The sequence below is a fragment of the Hylobates moloch genome, unplaced genomic scaffold, assembly GCF_009828535.3.
Source record: "Hylobates moloch isolate HMO894 unplaced genomic scaffold, HMol_V3 SCAFFOLD_3, whole genome shotgun sequence".
Taxonomy (NCBI): domain Eukaryota; kingdom Metazoa; phylum Chordata; class Mammalia; order Primates; family Hylobatidae; genus Hylobates; species Hylobates moloch.
The window spans coordinates 49,625,274-49,647,637 of NW_026652278.1; the positions used below are offsets into that span (position 1 = coordinate 49,625,274).

At 34.5% G+C, this 22,364-nt stretch overlaps 1 protein-coding gene across 2 annotated transcripts in view; it reads right to left on the reverse strand.

Annotated features, from left to right (window-relative positions):
* The window catches only part of PCDH15 (protocadherin related 15), a 1,777,335-nt gene that overhangs the window by 57,662 nt on the left and 1,697,309 nt on the right, over nt 1–22,364 (reverse strand). For both annotated transcript variants that reach the window (XM_058436255.1, XM_058436254.1), the window contains one exon: nt 9,094–9,309. In XM_058436255.1, the coding sequence (XP_058292238.1) occupies nt 9,094–9,309 (216 nt within the window). The remainder of the gene's footprint in view (nt 1–9,093; nt 9,310–22,364) is intronic.

A 22,364-nucleotide genomic window follows, 5' to 3' on the forward strand; every position in this document is an offset into this window, starting at 1 on the left:
CCAGACCTTCAAAAAATAGACCCTTCATTAAACTGTCTTCAAATTATCTGATTCTTGCAATGTAGACTTAAATTTAAAAAAAAAAATGTTTCACATGTGCATGAATTTTCTGCCTGGTTCTTACTGATATAGATCCAAAAAACCACACAAGCAGGTGTCAGGCTGTATATACCAGAAATCGGTCACACTTTACAAATATTATATGTGATGTGAACAAAAACAAAGGTGGGAAAGGAACTAAGTAGTAACTAGTGGAGGATAGATTCAGCAGCCACAGAGGAAGACCAAACATAAGCCTTCCTATCTTAGGGTAGAAACAGGATTTAATCAAGGAAATCTCCTGCTCCCAGGATGGGGATCTACATTATATATACCCAACAGGAGTTCAGAATTGGCCTGGACAATTCTGTATGTCTACCATTATTGTCCTCTTCAAATAGGAATTTCTATTGGATATTCTTTATTTTTCCACCATCTATACTGGGTGAATGTGTTTGCTGGATCACTAAAACATCAGGAGTTCCCTCTAGACCTGATAAAAAGAACAGCATGTCATCTGAGATTCAGGTGTTAACTTTGATAAGACTGTTCTATTTGTGTGGAAAATAATCAAATAAATATTTGGTAATCAGAAGTATAGACTGGTTAGCTGTTCATCCAGCTTTTTCTGTCTTCCCACTGGGAACACACATCGATTTCTCAGCCTTCTTTGCAGTTTAGTGGAGCCATATTATGGAGTTCTGACCAATGTAAACTTAGTGGAAGGGAAAGAATGAATGTTCTTAAATCTGAAGGATAGTCAGTGCTTTCCCTTCATCAGAAAGACAAGTTACTTATTCAAAATATTTTAAGCCAGGCATGGTGCCTCACACCTGTAATCCCAGCACTTTGGGAGACTGAGGCAGGCTGATCAATTGAGGCCGAGAGTTTGAGAGCAGCCTGGCCAACATGGTGAAACCCTGTCTCTACTAAAAATACAAAAAATAGCCAGGCATGGTGGTGCATGCCTGTAATTCCAGCTACTCTGGAGGCTGAGGCACGAGAATTGCTTGAACCCGGGAGGCAGAGGTTGCAGAGAGTCAATATCATGCCACTACACTCCAGTCTGGGCGAGAGACTCTGTCTCAAAAAAAAAAAAAAAAAAAAAAGTGAGATTTTGTGCAAAATTCTGACTGAAATAGCAGGAGCTAACATTTAAGGTATCTAGAATATATCCATTTTAAGGTTACATTTTATTAACAAGATTTTATGATGTTAACACATTTTGAAAATATACTTTTATATTTTACTTTAAAGATATAAAAAGAAAAAACATTTAATTCTGATAAATTAACAGAAGTCGCACTACCAGGAGTAGTTGTCTCACACTTACCTCTAAATCATTACTTTAAAATTTTTAAATCTCCTCAAAGTGCTAATGTCTGGTTTATGTAGAACACACACATTTTGACTATGCAAATGAAGAAATAAGATATTGCAGTTTACATTTGGTCTTTGACAGAAATTCTACATCCTAACTCTGGTTTGTTTTATCATCTATCACAAGGGTATTTAGCTGTTTAAGATTAGTAGATTTTATTTATGCTACTTTTCCAGTATAGCTTCTGCAAATATGCAAATATTTCCAGAAATTTGCATGTCAGTTTATTACACCAAATATTTAATAATTCTCTGTAAAATTATTTAATTCTGTAGGTTAATAACTAATGAAAGCTTTATAGATATGTTTCCATCATCATTGAGATTGATATTTGTAATGGATTCAAATTACTAGGTATTGTTAAAAAGAAGAGAAATAACATTTGTGAAGCACAAAATTAAAAAAGCAATGGTTGGAAATTTACATGTTACTATTTCTATGTCCTTTCCATTTATTCTCATAAGTTTCTTTTCTTTCTTCCTCTATATTCTCATAAATTTTAAATAGTGCTGTCCAATAGAAATACAATGTGAGCCACGAATACAAATCATATATGTAATTTTAAATTTTCTGGCACCCACATTAGAAAGATAAAAATAATAAGATTAATTCAAGAACACATTTAACCCAATATGTTTAATATATATTTAGTAAAATATCATTTTAACATGTAAAGAACATTTTACATATTTTTATCGAAGTCTTTGAAATCCAGTGTGTATTTTATACTTATAGTACATCTCCATGTGACCTAGCCATGTTGCAAATATTCAATAGCTACATTTGGCTGAGAGCTAGCATATTGGACAACCCAACTTTAGAGACATTCATCATCTCCTGCTTGAACTGTCTTTCCTAACTAACTGGTCTCTGCTGCAAACTCACATTTTAGTAAATAAAAGAGGTGTTTTAACAGTCTATTTAGATAATTATGTATTTTCTTTTTTAAATACTATACCAAAATTTAGTTTCCACATGAAATCTGAAACCATGTTCAGTTATACTACAATCTATTTGTCTGTTTTGTACTTTTTTTTCTTTTTTGAGATAGAGTTTTGCTCTTGTTGCCCACGCTGGAATGCAAATGGCGTGATCTCAGCTCACAGAAGCCTCTGCCTCCTGGGTTCAAGCAATTCTCCTGCCTCAGTCTCCTGAGTATCTGGGATTACAGGCGCCCATCACTGCACCTGGCTAATTTTTGTATTTTTAGTAGAGACGAGGTTTCACCATGTCGGCCAGGCTGATCTTGAACTCGTGACTTAAGGTGATTTGCCTGCCTGAGCCTCCCAAAGTGCTGGGATTACAGGCTGAGCCAACACACCCGGCCATTGTACTTTGAATTGATTTTTTACACACGCATAATTTTTTAACATCTTGCATGGGCCACTTGGAAAATATAAGTTTACTGAACACTGCAGATACTGCAAATATCAACACATTTCGTTACACAATATCAATAAATAAATCACATTATTTAATACAACCACTGACTCATCAAGAAAGTCTAAATATTTGGAAGCTAGTCACGTTTACAGTGACAGGTACATTTTTTTAATATTATAATTTGTGCTTGAAAGCTTCAATATTATCATTAGTTGGTTGTTTTCAATGAAATGACAGGCTCCCTTCATCCATTTTGTGTAAATGCCTACCAAATACTTAAGTTTGAATAACAATATTTTGTCTCTAAGTTGCTCTTTCATATAAAAATGTTAGTCCATTAAAAAAGCAGCTAGTTCAGCTTGCATAGTGCTTTTCCTTGAGGCAACCATCTTCCACATACAGCAGATGTACTCTATGCATACTTCTCATTTCATCAACAAAATATTGAAAAGGTGTTTAGGATACTTTCATTGATAGTTTAGCTAGCTGCCTAGATAGATTTACAGTATTTACTAAGGGAATGAATGTGAGGTTTAGGAGAGAAAGGAGTCAAGAAATTTTTTGCTAAGGAACTCAAAGTGATTTGGTCATCAAATAAAATGAGGAAGACTATAGGTGGAAGAAATGTGATGAAGAAGAGAAATCCATTAGGAAATAGTAAATAAACACCTTTTAAAAATATTCAAGTGGAATTGCTACATGTACAAATAAATATGCAAATCTGGTGTTCAGGAATGAGCTTTAGTGTAAAGATGTAAGTTTGAGCGCTTTTACTATGTAGATGATATTTTAAAGTTATGGGACTAAGTGAGCTTAACAAGTTAGTGAGTGCGGATAGAAAAGAGATTTAACGTCTGAGCCCTGAGAAACCTCAATACTAAAAGGTCAGGAGAAGGCAATGAACCAGTAAAGGAGACTAAGAAGGAGTAAACAATGAGATAGTAGGTAAACAAGGGAGTATGGTGGGTGGTCTGAAACCTTAGTGAGGGTAATAGTCAAGCATTGCTGATGGTTCAAGTAAGATAAGGACTGACATGATGAGTACATTTCCTAACATGGAAGTCATTGGTAGCATCGACAAGAATAGTTTGGAAGAGTGTTTGGAGAGAAAACACTCTTATGATTAGAGGGTTTAAGAGAGATTCAATAGTGATAAATAAGTCAAATCTAACATAGAATTTTGCTAAAAAGAAGAATAGAAAAATGGATGGCAGCTAGAAGGTGATATAGATCAAGGGATGTTTTATAATTTTTGGAAGATAGAAAAAAAGCATTGTTGTGAGAATAATCTGATATAAGGAAGAAATTTATATTAATAATGTAGAAAAGAAATGGGAGAGCTGCTGAGGCAATGTCCTGGAGCTGGCGAGTGGGAACTGAATCTACTGCATAAGTAGAGGTACAGGCTTTAGATAAAAACAGAGAATTCATCTAAAGGAGCCAGAAAAAGGCAAAGAATGTTGGTCTAGATTCTGGAGGGTAGGTAGATTTATCAGTAGGAGTCATAGAAGTGTCCTTCTAAATGCTTTAGTATTATTTTTCTGTGAAATAGCATGCCAATTAATCAGACCATAGTGAGAATGAGGACAAGGTATTGGAGAATTAGGAGCAGAGAAGATTTTCTAGGACATCGAGGCAAAATAGAGTGATTACTGACCAAAGCAAAAGCTCATTTGGAGGGTTTGTTTGTCATTAATTTAAATTGATACTGATGCAGGAAAATAGGGTCTGGAGGCAGGGAACCTAAGGCCAATTTTTGCTGACTTCCTAAAGCTAAATCAAAGGTCTGGGGGCAGGGAATCTAAGGCCAATTCATGATTGTTTTCTAGTGGTGGATTAAACAGGAAACTCCTGGGTCTGGGGGCAGGGAACCTAAACCAATTAATGCCAACTTCCTAAAGCTAAACCAAAAAAAAAAAAAAATACCATCTCCCCACATCCCACCTGAGTAACAAAGGATCAAAGGCTACTCTCTCTAAAACCCTCCCCCTTCCCCCATGTCAGTTGGAAAGGGAAAGTGCCTAAGAGTGGCTGTGGGCCAAGCAGGGGCCATTCTTTCATTTGCTTAGGGCACCAATCCACTCAGGCCTTGGGTCAATTCAGCTCAGCCTTTAGCCTCAGGCCAAATCCTTCATCCAGATAATGGGTAGCCCATAGGGACCTCAAAAGGAGTATTAAAACCCAGAAAACTTGGCAGGGCACGGTGGCTCACACTTGTAATCCCAGCACCTTGGGAGGCCGAGGCGGGTGGATCACGAGGTCAGGAGATCGAGACCACGGTGAAACCCCGTCTCTACTAAAAAATACAAAAAATTAGCCGGGCGTGGTGGCGGGCGCCTGTAGTCCCAGCTACTCAGAGAGGCTGAGGCAGGAGAATGGCGTGAACCTGGGAGGCGGAGCTTGCAGTGAGCCGAGATTGTGCCACTGCACTCCAGCCTGGGCGACAGAGCGAGACTCCGTCTCAAAAAAAAAAAAAAAAAAACCCAGAAAACTTTGTAACCAGGCCCTTGAGTCACTTGCTTGAGTCCACTCCCAACCTGTGGAGAGCTTTCTTGCTTTAATAAATCCCTGCTTTCCAAGGTTGCACTGTTGCAGTAAGCCAGGATCGCACCACTGCACTACAGCCTGGGAGACAGACGGAGAGTCCGTCTCAAAAAAAAAATAAATAAATAAATAAATAAATACCCACTTTCCTTGCTTCATTCCATTGTTTCGTTCCTGTGTTAATTTGTGTGTTTTGTTCAATTCTTTGTTCAAAACACCAACGACATGGACAATACACACTCAAAGCCTTCCTTCATGTAACAATACTATAGCTAGGCATGGTGGTGCGTGCTTGCAGTCCTAGACGCTAGGGAGGCTGAGGTGGGAGGATTGCTTGAGCCCAGGATTTCGAGGTTGCAATAAGCTTTGATTACACCGCTGCACTTTGACCTGGGTGATAGAACCAGACCTTGTTTCTTAACCACAACAGCAAATAAAATTTTGTATGTTTTTGCAGACATAATCAGCATGGATATAGGTCTGGAGAAAGGAGACAGTCGGAATTAACCAAAGTGGAGGTTTTGCTAAGTGAACATGACATAGAGAAAGAAAGCAAGAAAGTTAAATTTTATATGATGGAGTGCTTATTATAATTGGTAATGCATTATAAATCCAGTAAACAACAAAGAGAGAACATGAGAGGTTCTCATGACAGAACACAATGGAAGTTAAAATTATAGTAGGCTAATCGGACTGGACATCCTGGTAGGAACAAAAGAATGCTGGATTTAGCTGCAATGTTAATTAAATGTTACGGACAAAGAGTGGGAGATTTGAAATGGAGGTTATAAAGGTAATGGCAAAAAATAACTATGGTTCTAAGTGGTTGGAATAAAGTGGAGGGTAATTGGAGGAAAGACATTCAAAAGTTGTAAGTTCAGAATATTGGAAGAATCATCTCTGCATATAATAAAATTGCCAAAAATTTAGGACAGGATAATTTTTTTTTGTTATACTTTAAGTTCTAGGGTACATGTGCACAATGTGTAGGTTTGTCACATATGTATACATGTGCCATGTTGGAGTACTGCACCCATCAACTCGTCATTTAGCATTAGGTATACCTCCTAATGCTATCCCTCCCCACTCCCCCCACCCCACAACAAGCCCCGGTGTGTGATGTTCCCCTTCCTGTGTACGACAGGAGAACTGTTGGAGACAGTTGCAATAGCTTAGGAGCTAAACTCTGAAGCAACAATGGAGAATGACCCAAGGTTTGGGAGACTACAACAGGCAGCGAGTGATAGTGTCAGACCATGAGAATGAAAGCTGGATTTTTAGGAACGAGGAAGGATTTGTAAGTGGCAATGTTATAGACTAAGGATCCTACTCTGCCAGTGGGCAGTACGAAGACTATGGCAAATAAAAATAGGAAATAATACAAACAAACAAAAGTCGTTACTTGAGAAAGCAGCAGTAGAAATAGTGTCCTCAGAAGAAAACCAGATTTTCAGTAAGCAAGAAGGTTTTATCTACATTTAACATTTTCTCTTCATATACTCATAAAAATTTCTAATGGCTTCCCAGTGCTTCTAGAAAAATGTTTTGACATCTTTCTATGTGGCTCCCATCTTTTATATGGGCCACATACTTCCATTTCCAGCCCCATTCCTCATTCACTTTTCCTCTCACACTCTTCTGGACTGAGTACACATTCGTAATTTATTCAGACTTGTCATCTTTCTTCCTTCTTGGTTTTGGCACTCATACTCTCTGCGTAAACCTCTTATTTATCTCCTATCTCCTTTCTCTTGACTGAAAGGATTGCAAAGCTTATCATAAATATACTTTGGCTGGGATAATGTACTAGATGTTATTAGTTTGCATCAGAATATGATACCATATAAATAACAAATTATGATTTATTTGAATTAAATTTATTTCTTTGTAAATATATTTTGAATGATATTAAAAGGCATATTCTTAAATTTCCCCACAATAGGTATGGAATTCAAATATTAAAAACAAACTTTATGTCTCATAGATACATTAATATGTACATAATATATAAATATTATATATAATTAGATTTGACATATATTTAAAGATTATGTATTAAAATTATATATTATGTAAAGATTATATATATTTTGTTTGTGTTGATTTTTACAGTATTTTAATTACACTTAGTGTAGTGATTTTGTTGTTTAGTTTCTATTTTATTTTTTATTTTTTGAGACACAGTCTCACTCTGTCACCCAGGCTGGAGTGCAGTGGCTTGATCTCGGCTCACTGCAACTTCTGCCTACTGGGTTCAAGCGATTCTCCTGCCTCAGCCTCCCAAGTAGCTGGAATTACAGGTGTGTGCCACCATGCCCAGCTAATTTTTGTATTTTCAGTAGAGACAGAGTTTTACCATCTTTGCCAGGCTGGTCTCAAACTCCTGACCTCAAGTGATCCTCCCGCCTCGACCTCCCAAAGTGCTGGGATTACAGGTGTGAGCTACCATGCCTGGCCTTATTGTTTAGCTTTTAAGCACCAAAATGTGCATATCTTAAATAATAGAACAATAGAATAGGACATTGTGTTACATGAAATAAGCCAAGAACAGAAAGTTAAACACTACATGTTCTTATTCATATGTGGAATCTAAAAAAAGATGATCTCATAAAAATAAAGTGTATAAGGTTAAAAATAAAGCGTATAAGGTTCTATAAGATTTACCGATCTTAATTTCATCAAAAATTTATGTCAAACTTAATAACTCCTACGTCAAAAGCTTCTTGGCTTAGAGTGGCCTTCATTTACTCTATTGCAGCTTTACTGTTAAAAATGAGAATGTTCCTAGAGGACTGTTTTGGCCACAGTCATGGTGATTGTTCTTCACCATTATCTAAGAAGAAAAATATTTGATCATTGATATCTGCATGTATATGAAAGTTACGCTTGTCCAGGGAACTAAATGAGAAGAACTGTGAAAAAAATGAAAATTTATGATGTAAAGAACAAAAGACAACTTATTCTTGATCTGTTTTTATGTGACAAATATTTCCAATGAATATACTTTTTATTAGATTCATCAGACAAAAGTCCAAATGACCCATGCTTTCAACTTGGTGAAGAGTCCACAGGATATATGCACTGGTGTTACATATTTTCAATAAAAGCTAATATCAAACTTCCCTTTCAAATGATCTATCACTAAACTTCTGCACAGCATAAGTGAAAATTAGAACAGTGATATTATTGACTATAGCCAAATATAACTTAGTTAAGGCTAATCAATGTCATCATTGGGAATTTTGATAGAACAAAGAAATAAATACTATTGGAACAAAATTTTCCCCAAACATTTTTTTGTTTTCTCAATTACAAAATGCTGAAAGTAATGAAAACAAATAATTTCACAGTTTAATTTCTATAGTATAACTCTGTGAATCATTTAAAATTTTTATGTAGCACTGGACAACACTATATTAAAAATGAGCTTTGAAGACAAAATAGAAATCCAATGCTTATACCTTTGCTGTTACTATCACATTTTTTCAAATATTATAATGTTTTTCTCAAAGGTCAAGAAAAATAAACACCTTATGCTGTTTTATATATATATATATATATATATATATACACCATATATTTACATATCCCTAAACTATAGTGACTAACAATCTAGGTGAAAATTAATAATAATTATGTTTTTGAAAACCCATTTTAAATTAATCTTAGAAGTTCTATAAACTGAAAACACTGACCCATGGCTAGTATTGCAGCTACTTCCCTTTTCTGAAGTTTTATCTACTTACGAGTACATCGGCTTTGCCACTCAGTCCCTTCCCATAGTCATCAGTTGCAATAACTTGAAACTTGAAGTAGGATCTCCTCATATTATGGAAGAGCATAGCAGTTTTGATAAGGCCTGTATATGTTTCCACTACAAATCCTTCTTTTCCCTCTTTAATTGGTGGTATTATGAGTCTGTAGGCCATGACACTATAATTGCCAGTATCTTTATCAGCAGCCTAGAAGGAGAAACAAAAAAAGAGATTATAATTATTATAATTAAGCAGTAAAAGATAACTCTTATGAAAGGGCTTACTTTTGTTTGTAAGAATAAGGTTTCTTATGTAATAATAACACAATAAAGCCCTCCTAAATGTCTATTTTTTCTGGATATAGTTACGTAGATTAATAGACTTTGTGTCCACAGTTTCGAATGGTTGTTATTAGAATGATAATAACTACTGAAGTATGAATAAAAGGGACACAGGTATAATTTTATACCCTTTAACAAATTTCTCCCTACTCCTCCTTTCCTTTTACCCTTACCAGCCTCCAGTATCTTGTATTCTACACTTTATTTTTATGAGATTACCTTTTTTTTAGATTCCACATATGAATAAGAACATGTATGTGGCGTTTAACTTTCTGTTCTTGGCTTATTTCATGTAACATAATGTCTTAGATAGGGAGAATACATTCTAGTGCTCTATACCACTGTAGAATAACTATAGTTAACAATAGTATATAGTTCCAAAGAGCTAGAAGAATGATATCGAATTTTCCCAATATAAAGAAGTGATAACTGTTTGAGACAATAGATATGATAATTACCCTGATTTGATTGCTATGCATTATACATATAGAAACATCTATATACCCAATAAGTAAGTACTATTATTGTCAATTTAAAAAATAGATTTTAAAAAAAACAGACATAGACACTAACAGAGTCAATGAATCAAGACTTTTCGTTTACATGTTTGTTGAGTTCAACTCTGTGTGCTGATTCAAATTGGTTGAAAAATGGGATTGGTTGTTTACCTAATGTTTGTCTTGCTGTAATAGTCATATAATGTGATGGTATTTTTGATGTAGTATATAGCCTAAGGGGGATAAATATAAAACAATGTAGTAAAATATCTCAAATGAAATAAAGTTCAGAGTTATAACAAATTTAGAGATGCATAAAAATATCCTTATTAATTAACGCCATAACATAATTCTCTAATTAGAATACTATCCGACTTCCTTTTTAATCATCCTGTATCCTGATTAAGCATATTTGTTCCTGGTGATAGGTACTTATGATCCACATATTAAAGTTTCCTACCATTTAGAATTAAAAAGGACTAAAACATTGTTTAGATTTTTTTCATTTGTTTTTAAATACAGCTATGAGAATCATATATTGGGCTGGCTTTATGGTGTCTAATTAGGAGAAATTTTTTAGAATGTCTATTTCAGAACTATTTCATAGTGAAATACTTGGAAAATAAATGGTAGCTAAGAGAGTTTTAGAGACTTGATAAAAGACTATGTATACCTTATTGATGATACTAGATATGTAAGTTATACATTTTCATTTGTTATAACAATAATTATTATTTTTATTATGATTATTCCTATTTTTACCTATGCTATTATTGAGTATGCATTTACGATCTGCCATTACTAAGAATTGCTAAGAATCATACAAAATACAAAATACAATCATACAAAAAGTCTTATCTAATAACAATATAAAAAACTAAGTAAAACAATATATTGTTTTACTTATATAAATTAGTGCTATCCAATAAAATATTCTTAATCAGCTCTGTCTTATGCAGTAGGTACTAGCCAAATATGACAAATGAAAAGTGGTTGATGTGACCAAGAAACTGAAATTTCAATTTAATCTAATTTTAATTTAAGTTACATAATGAAAGACTACATAATAAGTGGTAAAGTTGAGACACAAATGATTAAATAGTAAATAATAGCAAATGTGTATTAAATACAGCATCAACTTGATTTAGCTTCAAATTCTATATATATTGTGAACCACTTAAAACGTTTCCAGATAATCATATCTACTTGTTAGAAAAGGTAATTTAAACTACACAACCCTGATAATTTCACTTCAGGATCAGCTATTTCATGAATTTTTCTAGGGAGCTAGTATTCTCTCTATTTTTTCTCTGTCACCCAGGCTGGAGTGCAATGGCGTAAACTCGGCTCACTGAACCTTAGTTTCCCAGGTTCAAGCTAGCCTCACATATCAGCCTCTGAGTAGCTGGGACTATAGGCACTCCACTACGCCTGGCTAATTCTTTGCAGACACAGGGTCTCGCTATGTTGCCTGGGCTGGTCTCGAACTCCTTGACTGAAGCAGTCCTCCCATCTTGGCCTACCAAAGTACTGGGATTACAGACATGAGCCACTGTGCCAAGCCTAAAATTATCTTTAGAAGAGGACAAGCTCAAGCTACCAGCTAATCACTTTAGATAGTTTACATGGCTTACAGCATGGCAGAGCTCAGTTTTGGTATTAGAGTAATAGTAATTAGTTATCAATGTTAGGTCACTTTCTCACTTAAAGGAAAAAGAAAATGAACAAAGAAAGAAAAATAGTATCAAAGTTTTTTGTACTTAAACTTTGAACCACAGGTTTATAATCACTTAACAAAGGATAGCATAAGATAGAAAAAGCATATTCCCAGCTAAAATAAGTCAAAGTCTGAGTCAAGGTATCCAAGACATTTCTTCCACATAGAATGAGCAAATTTGGGACTAATGTCAAATCAGTCAGATTTGGTTACATATTATTCTCTGTCTTCTTATTAACATGGATATTTCTCTGAAACAAACTTTTTATTATTAATGTAAACTTTGTAAAGGAATAACAAACATGCAAAAAGTGTACAACTTATAAATGTAAAGCTCATTAAAATTTTGCAAAATACACACATCCACATGACCAGCATTTGCATCAAGAAACAAAACAAGCCAGGCATGGTGACTCATGCCTGTAATACCAACACTTTGGGAGGCTAAGGCTGGAGGATCACCTAAGCCCAGGAGCTTGAAACCAGCCTGAACAACATAGTGAAACTCTTATCTCTTGGAAAAAAAAAAAAAATTACCCATATTCCAGAATGCACTTCATGCACTTGGAGTCACAATCTGAGACCTTCTTAAGGAAAACCACTTTCCTAATCTAACATTGTTGATTAGTTATGCCTATTTTTTAAACTTTACATTGATTGAATCAAAAAATATGTTCTGTTTTCTGTCTGACTTCTTTCATTCAATTTTGCATTGTAAGATTCTAAGCCCTTGTATATAAAATAAATACTGTATAACAACACAATCACATTTGGAAAAGAAAAGGTGGTTACCATAAAATCGCAGTGATTGCTTGGTACATTAAACTACTTTACACAGTTCTGACTGATTAACTTCCAAATTCAGTAAGCAGGTAATTTCACTTTGCAATATTCCTAATATATTAAATTATGATAACTACAAAATAGTCATATTCCATCTTAAAAGATTAAAGTGTTTTGTTAAATGTGCCTTTCCTGAAACAAATTATCACTTAATGCAAAAGTTTGGGTGTGGAACTAGACAATTTAACTCAGAAATAACTATTTTATTTTATGATTTTTCATATAAATGCCCTAATATTTGCAGAAAATAGTCAAGAATGAGATAAAAGTTTTTTTAAAAATCATGTTTACTGGAATTAAAAAAAATAAAACCCTATTGTCATATGTATGTTATACAGTAAGGACTCTAATTTTTATTTCTTTGAATGAATATGGTAGTCTTTGGGATCTTAAGAGATCTTATTTCAGGAGATATTCATCAAAGACGATTGCCAGGATCATTAGCATATTTTTCAAACCTCCCCTCTTCCTCAAGTATGTTCAGTTGAATACTAGTAATTTAAACAGTGAATGATGAAAATTCCAATGGGTGCCATACTTAAGAGCAATTGAATGGATTTTTAATTTTTAGTCTACCCAATTTATAACAAATACATATTTTAAAACCCGGAACCTCTCCTCTAAGATGTGGCTCTGATTGATGTGGAGCATATGCAATACCATCATACAAAGATAACAACCAAATGTTCTTTCTATAAAATCAGTAACAGGATACGATATATTTAAATACACACTGAGTCACACCAGAGATACCAATAATAAAATTCAGAGCACAGTTTTAAATCTGGGTCAATATGTGAAAAATAAGTGAGAGTTTCAGCACAGAGTATATTGTCTCTATTTGGTTTTAAATAATTTTAAACTTACTTTTTTGGTTGTTTTTTGCATTATGTTTTGGAGTGAGGTGGACTCCAATGTCAGGTGTGACCTTGAAAAATTAATAACTCAAGGCCAGGCGTGGTGGCTCACACCTGTAATCCCAGCACTTTGGGAGGCTGAGGTGGGTGGGTCACGAGGTCAGGAGATCGAGACCATCCTGGCTAACACGGTGAAACCCTGTCTCTACTAAAAATTAAAAAAAAAAAAAATTAGCTGGGCGTCATGGCAGGCGCCTATAGTCCCAGCTACTCAGGAGGCTGAGGCAAGAGAATGGTGTGAACCCGTGAGGCGGAGCTTGCAGTGAGCCAAGATCGCGCCCCTGCACTCCAGCCTGGGCGACAGAGCGAGACGTCGTCTCAGAAAAAACAAAAAAAAAAAACAAAAAAAAAAACAAAAAAAAAACGAAACAAAACTAATAACTCAAAATTTCAGATTTCTTTGTTCATAAAATAAAAATAGTACTTTAAAATTTTATATATATTCATATATATATGTGTGTGTGTGTGTGTGTATATATATATATACACACACAAAAATATAAATATGGCCAAGTCCAGTCTAACTATTATAGTTACCTAAGTTGTATAATGGTGATTCAAAAGGTTTAACATTTTTCCATATTATGTTTGCCCATGAATATGTAAATTTATGCAATCAATTTAGACCCTTATTACTTCAGACATATTATCACACAATTATAACTCCCTTATAACTCTATTTTTCTTAATTTTCTTTTCCAGCTCTCCTTTATTGCTTCCAGTTCTTGTTTTGTTTTGTTTTGTTTTGTTTTTGAGACGGAGTTTCACTCTTGTTGCCCAGGCTGGAGTGCAATGGCTCCATCTCGGCTCACCACAACCTCCGCCTCCCGGGTTCAAGCAATTCTCCTGCCTTAGCCTCCCGAGTAGCTGGGATTACAGGCACTTTGGGAGGCTGAGGTGGGCGGATCACCTGAGGTCACGAGTTCGAGACCAGCCTGACCAACATGGAGAAACCCCGTCTCTACTAAAAATATAAAATTAGCCAGGCGTGTCTTCCCTCTCATTTTTGAAGCAATTTTGCAAAACCTCTTCCTCAGTTGAAATCCATGAACTTTTGTACAGTATACACTCTACCCCTTCTTGTTGCCGAACATAATGAGGATGTTGGTATCTTGCTCTCAGTCTACCCCTTCTACTTCAACTTCCTCCTTCTTTACAAATTTCAGTATTAATTGAGATGACACATCCAGCAACTTATTTTTAAAGTATTAGGCATGAATAACATTCATCAGTCTTTGAAAGACCTCACAGCATCGATTTAATTGTACAGTCACACTTTAGTCTTTTGCCTTAGGGAGATATTCCTCCTAAAGAAACACTCCATATTTAATTTATATATTAAACTTTCATGTCTAAATTCTGACCACAACTTTAATCATCATACTTAGTTAAGATGTCTTCTTTGATATCAGTCAATTTTCAGTTCTGCAAATTGCCTTTTGCTCCCATTACTTCAGGGTTTATGTCCCTTTCTGCTTTATCATAGAAGTCAGAGTTGATCACATTGTTCTCATTTCTCTCTCCTTCCACAACACCTGGATCTTTCTCCTCTTGGACCAAACTAACCATCAGTTTACTCCTGGTGACTGAAGAGGGTGTAGAGAAATTAAATAATCAATCAGACTAGTGTTACTGTAAGTCCATGGTCTCTGAGTTTAACTGTGCCTTTGGTCTATTTAGGAAATCCTTGCTGTATGTAATAAGTTCTCTTTCTCACTCCAGAAGTTTGCCTTTTTCTTTAGTTCAAAGATTCTTTCAGTCTTTTCCAGAGATATGGAAGGTCTAATGCCCATAAAATTTGAGGATATCAAATGCGAGATCTCTCAGCTTTTCATCACATAACTAAAAAAGTACCTATATCTGTACTTACTTTGACTACTTTCTTCAAATCTCAGAGGAGCAGCTGACACGTATCTCTCAATGAAGGCACTTATGCCTTAATCTGAATCACTCCCATCCCTTCTGCATTTAATGCTTCATCAGCTCTATTTATCTCTGCCCTTTTCACCTTCTCCTCTACAGACTATAAAACACATTATGTCTCTCTCATTAAAATGAAATGAAACTTTTCTTTTACTGAGTCCACACTTGTGACACTAGCCCCCAAACTTCACCTATTTTTCACAGTTAAGTTCCTCAGAAAATTTTTATAGAATCACCATCTGTAATTCCTTACTTTACAATCATGCCTTAACCACAGCCAGATCTCTGCCCCCGCCGTGCCATTTAATCTGCTAAAATCAGTGACTGAGGCTGGACTCCGTCTCAGATCAACAATCAGTCTGGTGTTCTTTAAATTACGAAGTCCATTTATGTTGTTTGTATAATGCTGTTGCTGCTTCTGCTGTTTGCTAACAATTATTGAACACTTACAATTTGCCAGATGCTATGTAAATACATGTATTACATTATCTCATGACATCCCTTCCATTGAGTAGATTACATTACTATTTTATAGGCCAAGAAATGGAGGCACAGAGGTATTAGTAACTTGCTCATAATCACACATATGGTGGTTAGCACAGTGGGATAGGTCTCACTTTAAAACCACTACACTCCACATGTCAGACTAAATACCAGGGATAAAATTGCAGTTTAAAAACAAAACAACAAATGTTGGATAAAATATTCTAAGAAATCTTCCTAGATCCACCAAGAAGATGGAAAGACAATAAACATGCCAGTCAACAACAAAGTGCTATAGACTGATTATTTCTCCCCAAATTTATATGTTGAAACATAATACTCTATGTGATGTCATTTGAAGGATGGGCCTTTGCAAGGCAATTAAGTCATGATGGCAGAGCCACCATGAAAGGGATTGGTTCCTTTTTGAAAAGAGGCTCCAGAGACTTCCTTTGTTCCGTTCTGCCATGAGAGGACACAGTAGAAACACAGCCATCCATGAACCAGTAAGGCCTCGCCAGACACTTAATCTATTAGCACCTTGATCTTGGGCTTCCCTGCTTCCAGGACTATGAGAAATAAATTTGTCTTGTACATAAGCTTCCAAGTCTATGGTATTCTGTTATAGAAGTCTGAATGCAAAAGTAAAGGTAAGAATATAAAAATCATAGTACTGATGGGGGCTTTCATTTAGAATTTTTTTTTTTTTTTTTACGGACCTGGGTAAACTTAAAATTTAACTTGTCTGGTTTTCAGTGGCTCAGACAATAGGAGGCAACGCCCCAAGCCTACTCATGAAAGTGAGTCTATTAAGATTCCCCTCCCCAGAAAGTTAAATTCTCACAGTAAGAGTAAAGGAGAAATTTACTTTTTCCCCTGCCACCACTGCTACTATCACCCCAAACTGCAATGAGAACTGTAAACTTAAACTTTGCTTTGAGGGGAGTGAAGAGAAAACTTCTTTGAGAATCTAGGACTAAATACAGTCCCTCATTTTAGTTTGCAGCCATTATTTGCAGGCCACCAGTTTGCCCACCTCAAGGAGAAATCATAATATTCTGGGTTGGTAAAGTCTAATAGGCCTGAACTCCACCTGAGTGAACAGAAAAACCACAACCTGAGAATTTAAGAGAAATCATCTATGACTGAAAATGGCCTGGTCTCCTGACAGAAGCAAGTGCTTTTTCAAAAACCCCTCCTCCAAGCCATGCCTAAAATATTTCTAACAAAGTTCCAAGAAAGATGAAAAGTTATAATAATTATCAAATCAAAGAAATAAACTATCATAAAAAGTCCGTTGAGATAAAAAAATCAAATTCATAACAACATAGACTTTAAATATTTGAATTAGTAGACACTGAATATAAAGCAAATATGTTGAACGCATTTCAATAATAAAGAGCTTTAAAATGTGGAATAAAAATGAGACTCGTTGAAAAGAAATAACAAAAATCTTTTAGAAATAAAAAAAAATTAGAATTAAATACCCCAAGATGGGATTGTTAGTAGGTTAAGTGCAGCTGACCAGGGAATTAGTAAATGAAATGATAGGGCAAAGGAAATGACACAGAATGCTTCACAGAGCTACAAAGATGAAAAACCTTAAAAAAAAAAGTTTGAGATATGGAGTTTAGAATGAAAATTTTGGCAAATATCTAATCAGAGTTTCAGAAAGAGAGGAAGCGAGAATAGAACAGAATTTTCCAGAATTGATAAAAGATTGTTATCCACAGATATTAAGAAGCCCAATAAACTGCAAACAGGGTAAATAACAAGTAACTCACACCTAGAACCCACACGTCATATAGAAACTACAGAACCACATATTATAAATATAATAAGTATTGTTTTCTTAATATTTTGGGAAAATTTATAGAGATATTTTAGTAATGGCATAAATAATTCATAAATATAGTCTACAATTAATAGTAATAAGATGTCTAACAAGTTGGGTTAAATTAATGCATAAAAATTAAAACTGACTCACCATGGAAATGCCAAATGAATATAATTTACTAAAGAGTTAATATGATATTACTTTTTCCACCAATTTCTCTATAATCAAACATTTATGCTGAATTCACAACAAAGTCATTAATATCTGGGAGAGGTGACTCTGGAAGATTTGATTCACTGACTTTTATGAGTTTCTCTTAGTGAACAAAATAAAAAAAAGTTATGTCTAGAGTTGTTTTAAAAGAATAAAAGTCAGAAATGAATATTATAATTATACTTGCTGTAATTATATTTTAAGTGAAAGCTTAGATACAGGAAACCACTTACCCATTTCTAAGACCTCATCTGGAAATTTTAATGGATACAGATGCACAACATTAAAAGAAAATCACCAAATAATTGCCTCTATCATACAGGGGAGTAGGGGAGACCATTAATTTTCTAATAGCCTAAATAACTGTTCCCCTCTGTTGCCTAAATGAATACCATGGATGCAGAAATATTAGTGAAATAATTAGTGATGTCCTAAGAACTTTCAAGCCCATTAAAGTTCAATAATGCCAAGTCTAACTTTAGCTTCTCAATTAGACCCATTTTAACATTTAATGGTATTGAAGGCTCACTTTCCCTGAAATAGAGTGAAAGTGTTTTAGAGTGTCTGGATAAAAATACTCAAATCTCACATTTCCACCTACAAAGGTCACTATGTCAAGTTTGCAAAGGGCAAAAATAACAGAGCTTTGGCAGGTTAGAACCACTTTAACTTGACTCTTGTATTTTTTTTTATTTTTATTGTTATTTTTTTTTGAGACAGAGTCTTGCTCTGTTACCAAGATGGAGTGCAGTGGCATGATCTCGGCTCACTGCAACCTCCGCCTTACGGGTTCAAGTGATTCCCCTGCCTCAGCCTCCTGAGTAGCTGGGACTACAGGCACCCACCACCACCACCAGGCCCGGCTAATTTTTTGTATTTTAGGAGAGATGGAGTTTCACCATGTTGGCCAGGATGGTCTTGATCTCCTGACCTCGTGATCCACCTGGCTCAGCCTCCCAAAGTGCTGGGATTACAGGCATGAGCCACCACGCCTGGCCAACTCTTGTATTTTTAGGAACTAGAAAGAAATCTTTATTTTAAAGTCCTTAAAGACAATATACCCAGAACATGATAAAATATGAATAAGAAAAATGTCAGGTAGATTGATCTACTTTTAGGGCTATTCAAAACTTTTGCAAAAAAAAAAAAAAAAAAAGAAAAAAAGGAGAGAAAGAGAAAAGAAACCTTTTAAATATGAAAGCTCAAGTGTTTGATTTTGCATAAGAATGTCAAACAGTGACTACAGTGCAATATTAATAATTTCTAAGTTCAACATACCTATTTACTTTTTGTAGAGTTAAGTAGAAGTGTAATATAATTCTGAGAGATTCTAAAGAGTAAAATACAACTCAGAGTAGAAACAGCAATATAATAACAGAGACACGCCAATGTAACAATAATAGAGACATGCTATCATAGTTTGAATTACAAAGACCTTTACAGGGCTGGGTTTTAGTTAGAATTTATCAAAATTTACTCTTAATTTAAATCATGGTGCAAAAAATTACAGGATAACATCTATTTAGAAAATTAAAGAAAGAAACTAAAGAAAAGCCAAATGTTCCTTTTATTATTTTAAAAAATTATATACTAAATCCTGAACTATAGAAGGCTTGAGAGTACAAAACAAGTAGGACTTGCGTTTATGTTATAATTGAAGTTTCCTTTTTTATTTTTTCCTTTCTTTTAAAAATGTTTTATAAAATAAATATTACCCTATAAATGGTTTTCCTTTTTTCGTCATTATTGCTAATAATAAAATGATTATACCTCCCTCAGAGGTGCTTTAAAATAAACTCTGAACTAATTGTTCTAACTTTTCAACCATGTGAAAAAGAAATAAATTGTGCTCTATTATATAGACAAGTTAACAAAAGAAAACACACATATAATTTATGCTTTTTACTTGAGAAGAAACACTAGTTTGAACGTTGGTTTGGTTTTGAATCACAAAATGCTATTAATTTTTACTGAAAATACCCAATCTTAAACTGCTTAAGTATGTTGTATCTTTTACAATAATTCTGTAGTTATATATCCTAAATCCTTCAGCATTCAAAGCAAATTAAATAACATACTTATTTTTGAACTTCCTGATTTGTCCTTAGTTACATTAGATTCAATCAGTCCAAACCAAATTCAGCTGCTGCTTCTTGGCTCCCACCTTGCTGTCCCTCTTCTGACTATCATATGTGGTTCTCCTTCTGTTTTTTCTTTTTGCATAGGAAGGGCATCACCATGTATAAATTGAACTGTTGTAAAAAATTTCAGCATCCTCCCCATCGGTTTAATCTCACCTCCTGGCTCCTCTCTACTTCCAGTCCATCAGCAAACATTCTGATTTCTACCTATACAATATTTCTCAGTTCTGTATAATACTTTAGGCCAAGCTTACACTGGCCAATTTCAGGCTCTCATCAGATCTCACTTTTAACTCTAGTAATAGCTTAAAAATTACTGGTAGCTCCCACTTGCCAGAGATGAATGTTAAAATAAGTCCCTTAAATATTCTCAACCTGATTAAAGTTCATGATTCCAACATTTGCTTTACATTTATTCTACTTCCCAGAACCACATTATTTTTTTTTCTGAAGAAGGTGTTCTTTCAGGTTTCTATTCCTTTGTATACATTGTTTCTTCTACCTTAAATGGAATGTCTTTTGTCTGCTAGGCCAAATGATGTTCACTTCTTGGCTATACTATGGCATACACACACACACACACACACACACACACACACACTTTGAATATATACATATATATTCTACATATATATACACTAAACTATGGCATACACACACACACACACTTTGAATATATAGATATTCTATATATATATGATATATTCTATATACAGTCTATATATATACTATACTATGGCATACACACACACACATTGAATATATATATATATCTCCATATATATAAAATGCGTTTGTGTATGCCATAGTATAGTGTATATATATGAATATATATGTGTGTGTGTGTGTGTGTATATATATATATATATATAAAATAAAACACTGAATAAAGCAATCAAACCTCAGCTTAAATGACCCTTTTTCTGAAGGTGTACTTATCTCTACTAGGGAGTGCTGCTTCTACTTACGTATTTTCATTGTTATGTTACATAAATGTGTGTGTATATATTAGCATTTACTATGACACGTTTTAATTTTGTGTCTCCATTATATGTCAATTTGTTTCAGTTCATATTTTTCACTGTGGTACCACATGCAGTCAGTGGTCAAATAATATTTGGCTTAAATGTCTATAGAAGACTATCATAGTGGTTGAGACATCAATAATTAGAATTGACAGATCTGAGTTTAATTCTACCACTTATTAGATATATGAGCTTGGCCAAGTGATTCTCCAAGGCTTTGCTCCTCATTTGTAAAATGAGGAAAATAGGACATGCTGAATAGGTTGTCTGTGAATATTCACTCGGGTGTAAAATGCAGTGCCTGGTACAAAGTAAAGCTAAATCAAGGTTAGCTGTTGTTTTACTATTGCATTTACTATTGAGATCTTTGAATACTTTGTAGCTATCTTCCTGATCTCTTCTATTTGTTCTTTTTTTTTTTAATCACTTTTTGTACACTTAAAGGTACTTTTCACTTTCTACATTGTGTCACTGGCTATAAATTCTTTGGAAGCAGGACTATTTTCTGAATCGTCTTTGGATCTCATAAGTCTCATGGCCAGTAGGATGTAATTAGAAAATATTTGTTAAAGGAATAAATCTGCCACTGAGGAAAGTATAGTTATTGATGTCTCTTTACTGAATGCTATATAATTTATTGATAGCAAAGCAAAAGCACTTAAATAGAAAATATTATGATACAGATATAATAAGATGCTTATCAGGAGGGTGAGAGCCGAGAAGCAATAGCTGAATTTGGTTTAGATTAATGAAGCCTAATGTAACTAAGGAATGATATAGAAGTTTGGAAGTTTGAAATAACAAGTATGTTATTTAATTTGCTTTGAATGCTGAAGGATTTAGGATATATACCTACAGAATTATTGTAAAAGGTATACCATTCATAAATAGTTTAAGTATTGGCATTTTTGGTAAAAATTAATAGCATTTTGTGATTCAAAACCAACAAACTAATTTTTTTCTCTCAAATAGAAAGATCAAATTATACATGTGTTTTCTTTTGTTAATATGTCTAATGTGCCTCAGCCTCTCAAGTACCTGGGACTACAGGTGCGCACCACCACACCTGGCTAATTTTTGTATTTTTAGTAGAGACGAGATTTTACCATGTTGGCCAGGCTGGTCTTTAACTCCTGGCCTCATGTGTTCTGCCACCTTGGCCTCCCAAAGTGCTGGGATCACAGGCTTGAGCCATCGTGGCTAGTCCTAACTTTATATTCTATACTTAAAATTTTCTTCATGATAAGCTAATAAGTCCTCTTTGTAATTTCTACATTTTGTATTTGTACTTTTTCATTCATTTTAAATCTGGTTCATGTAAAACA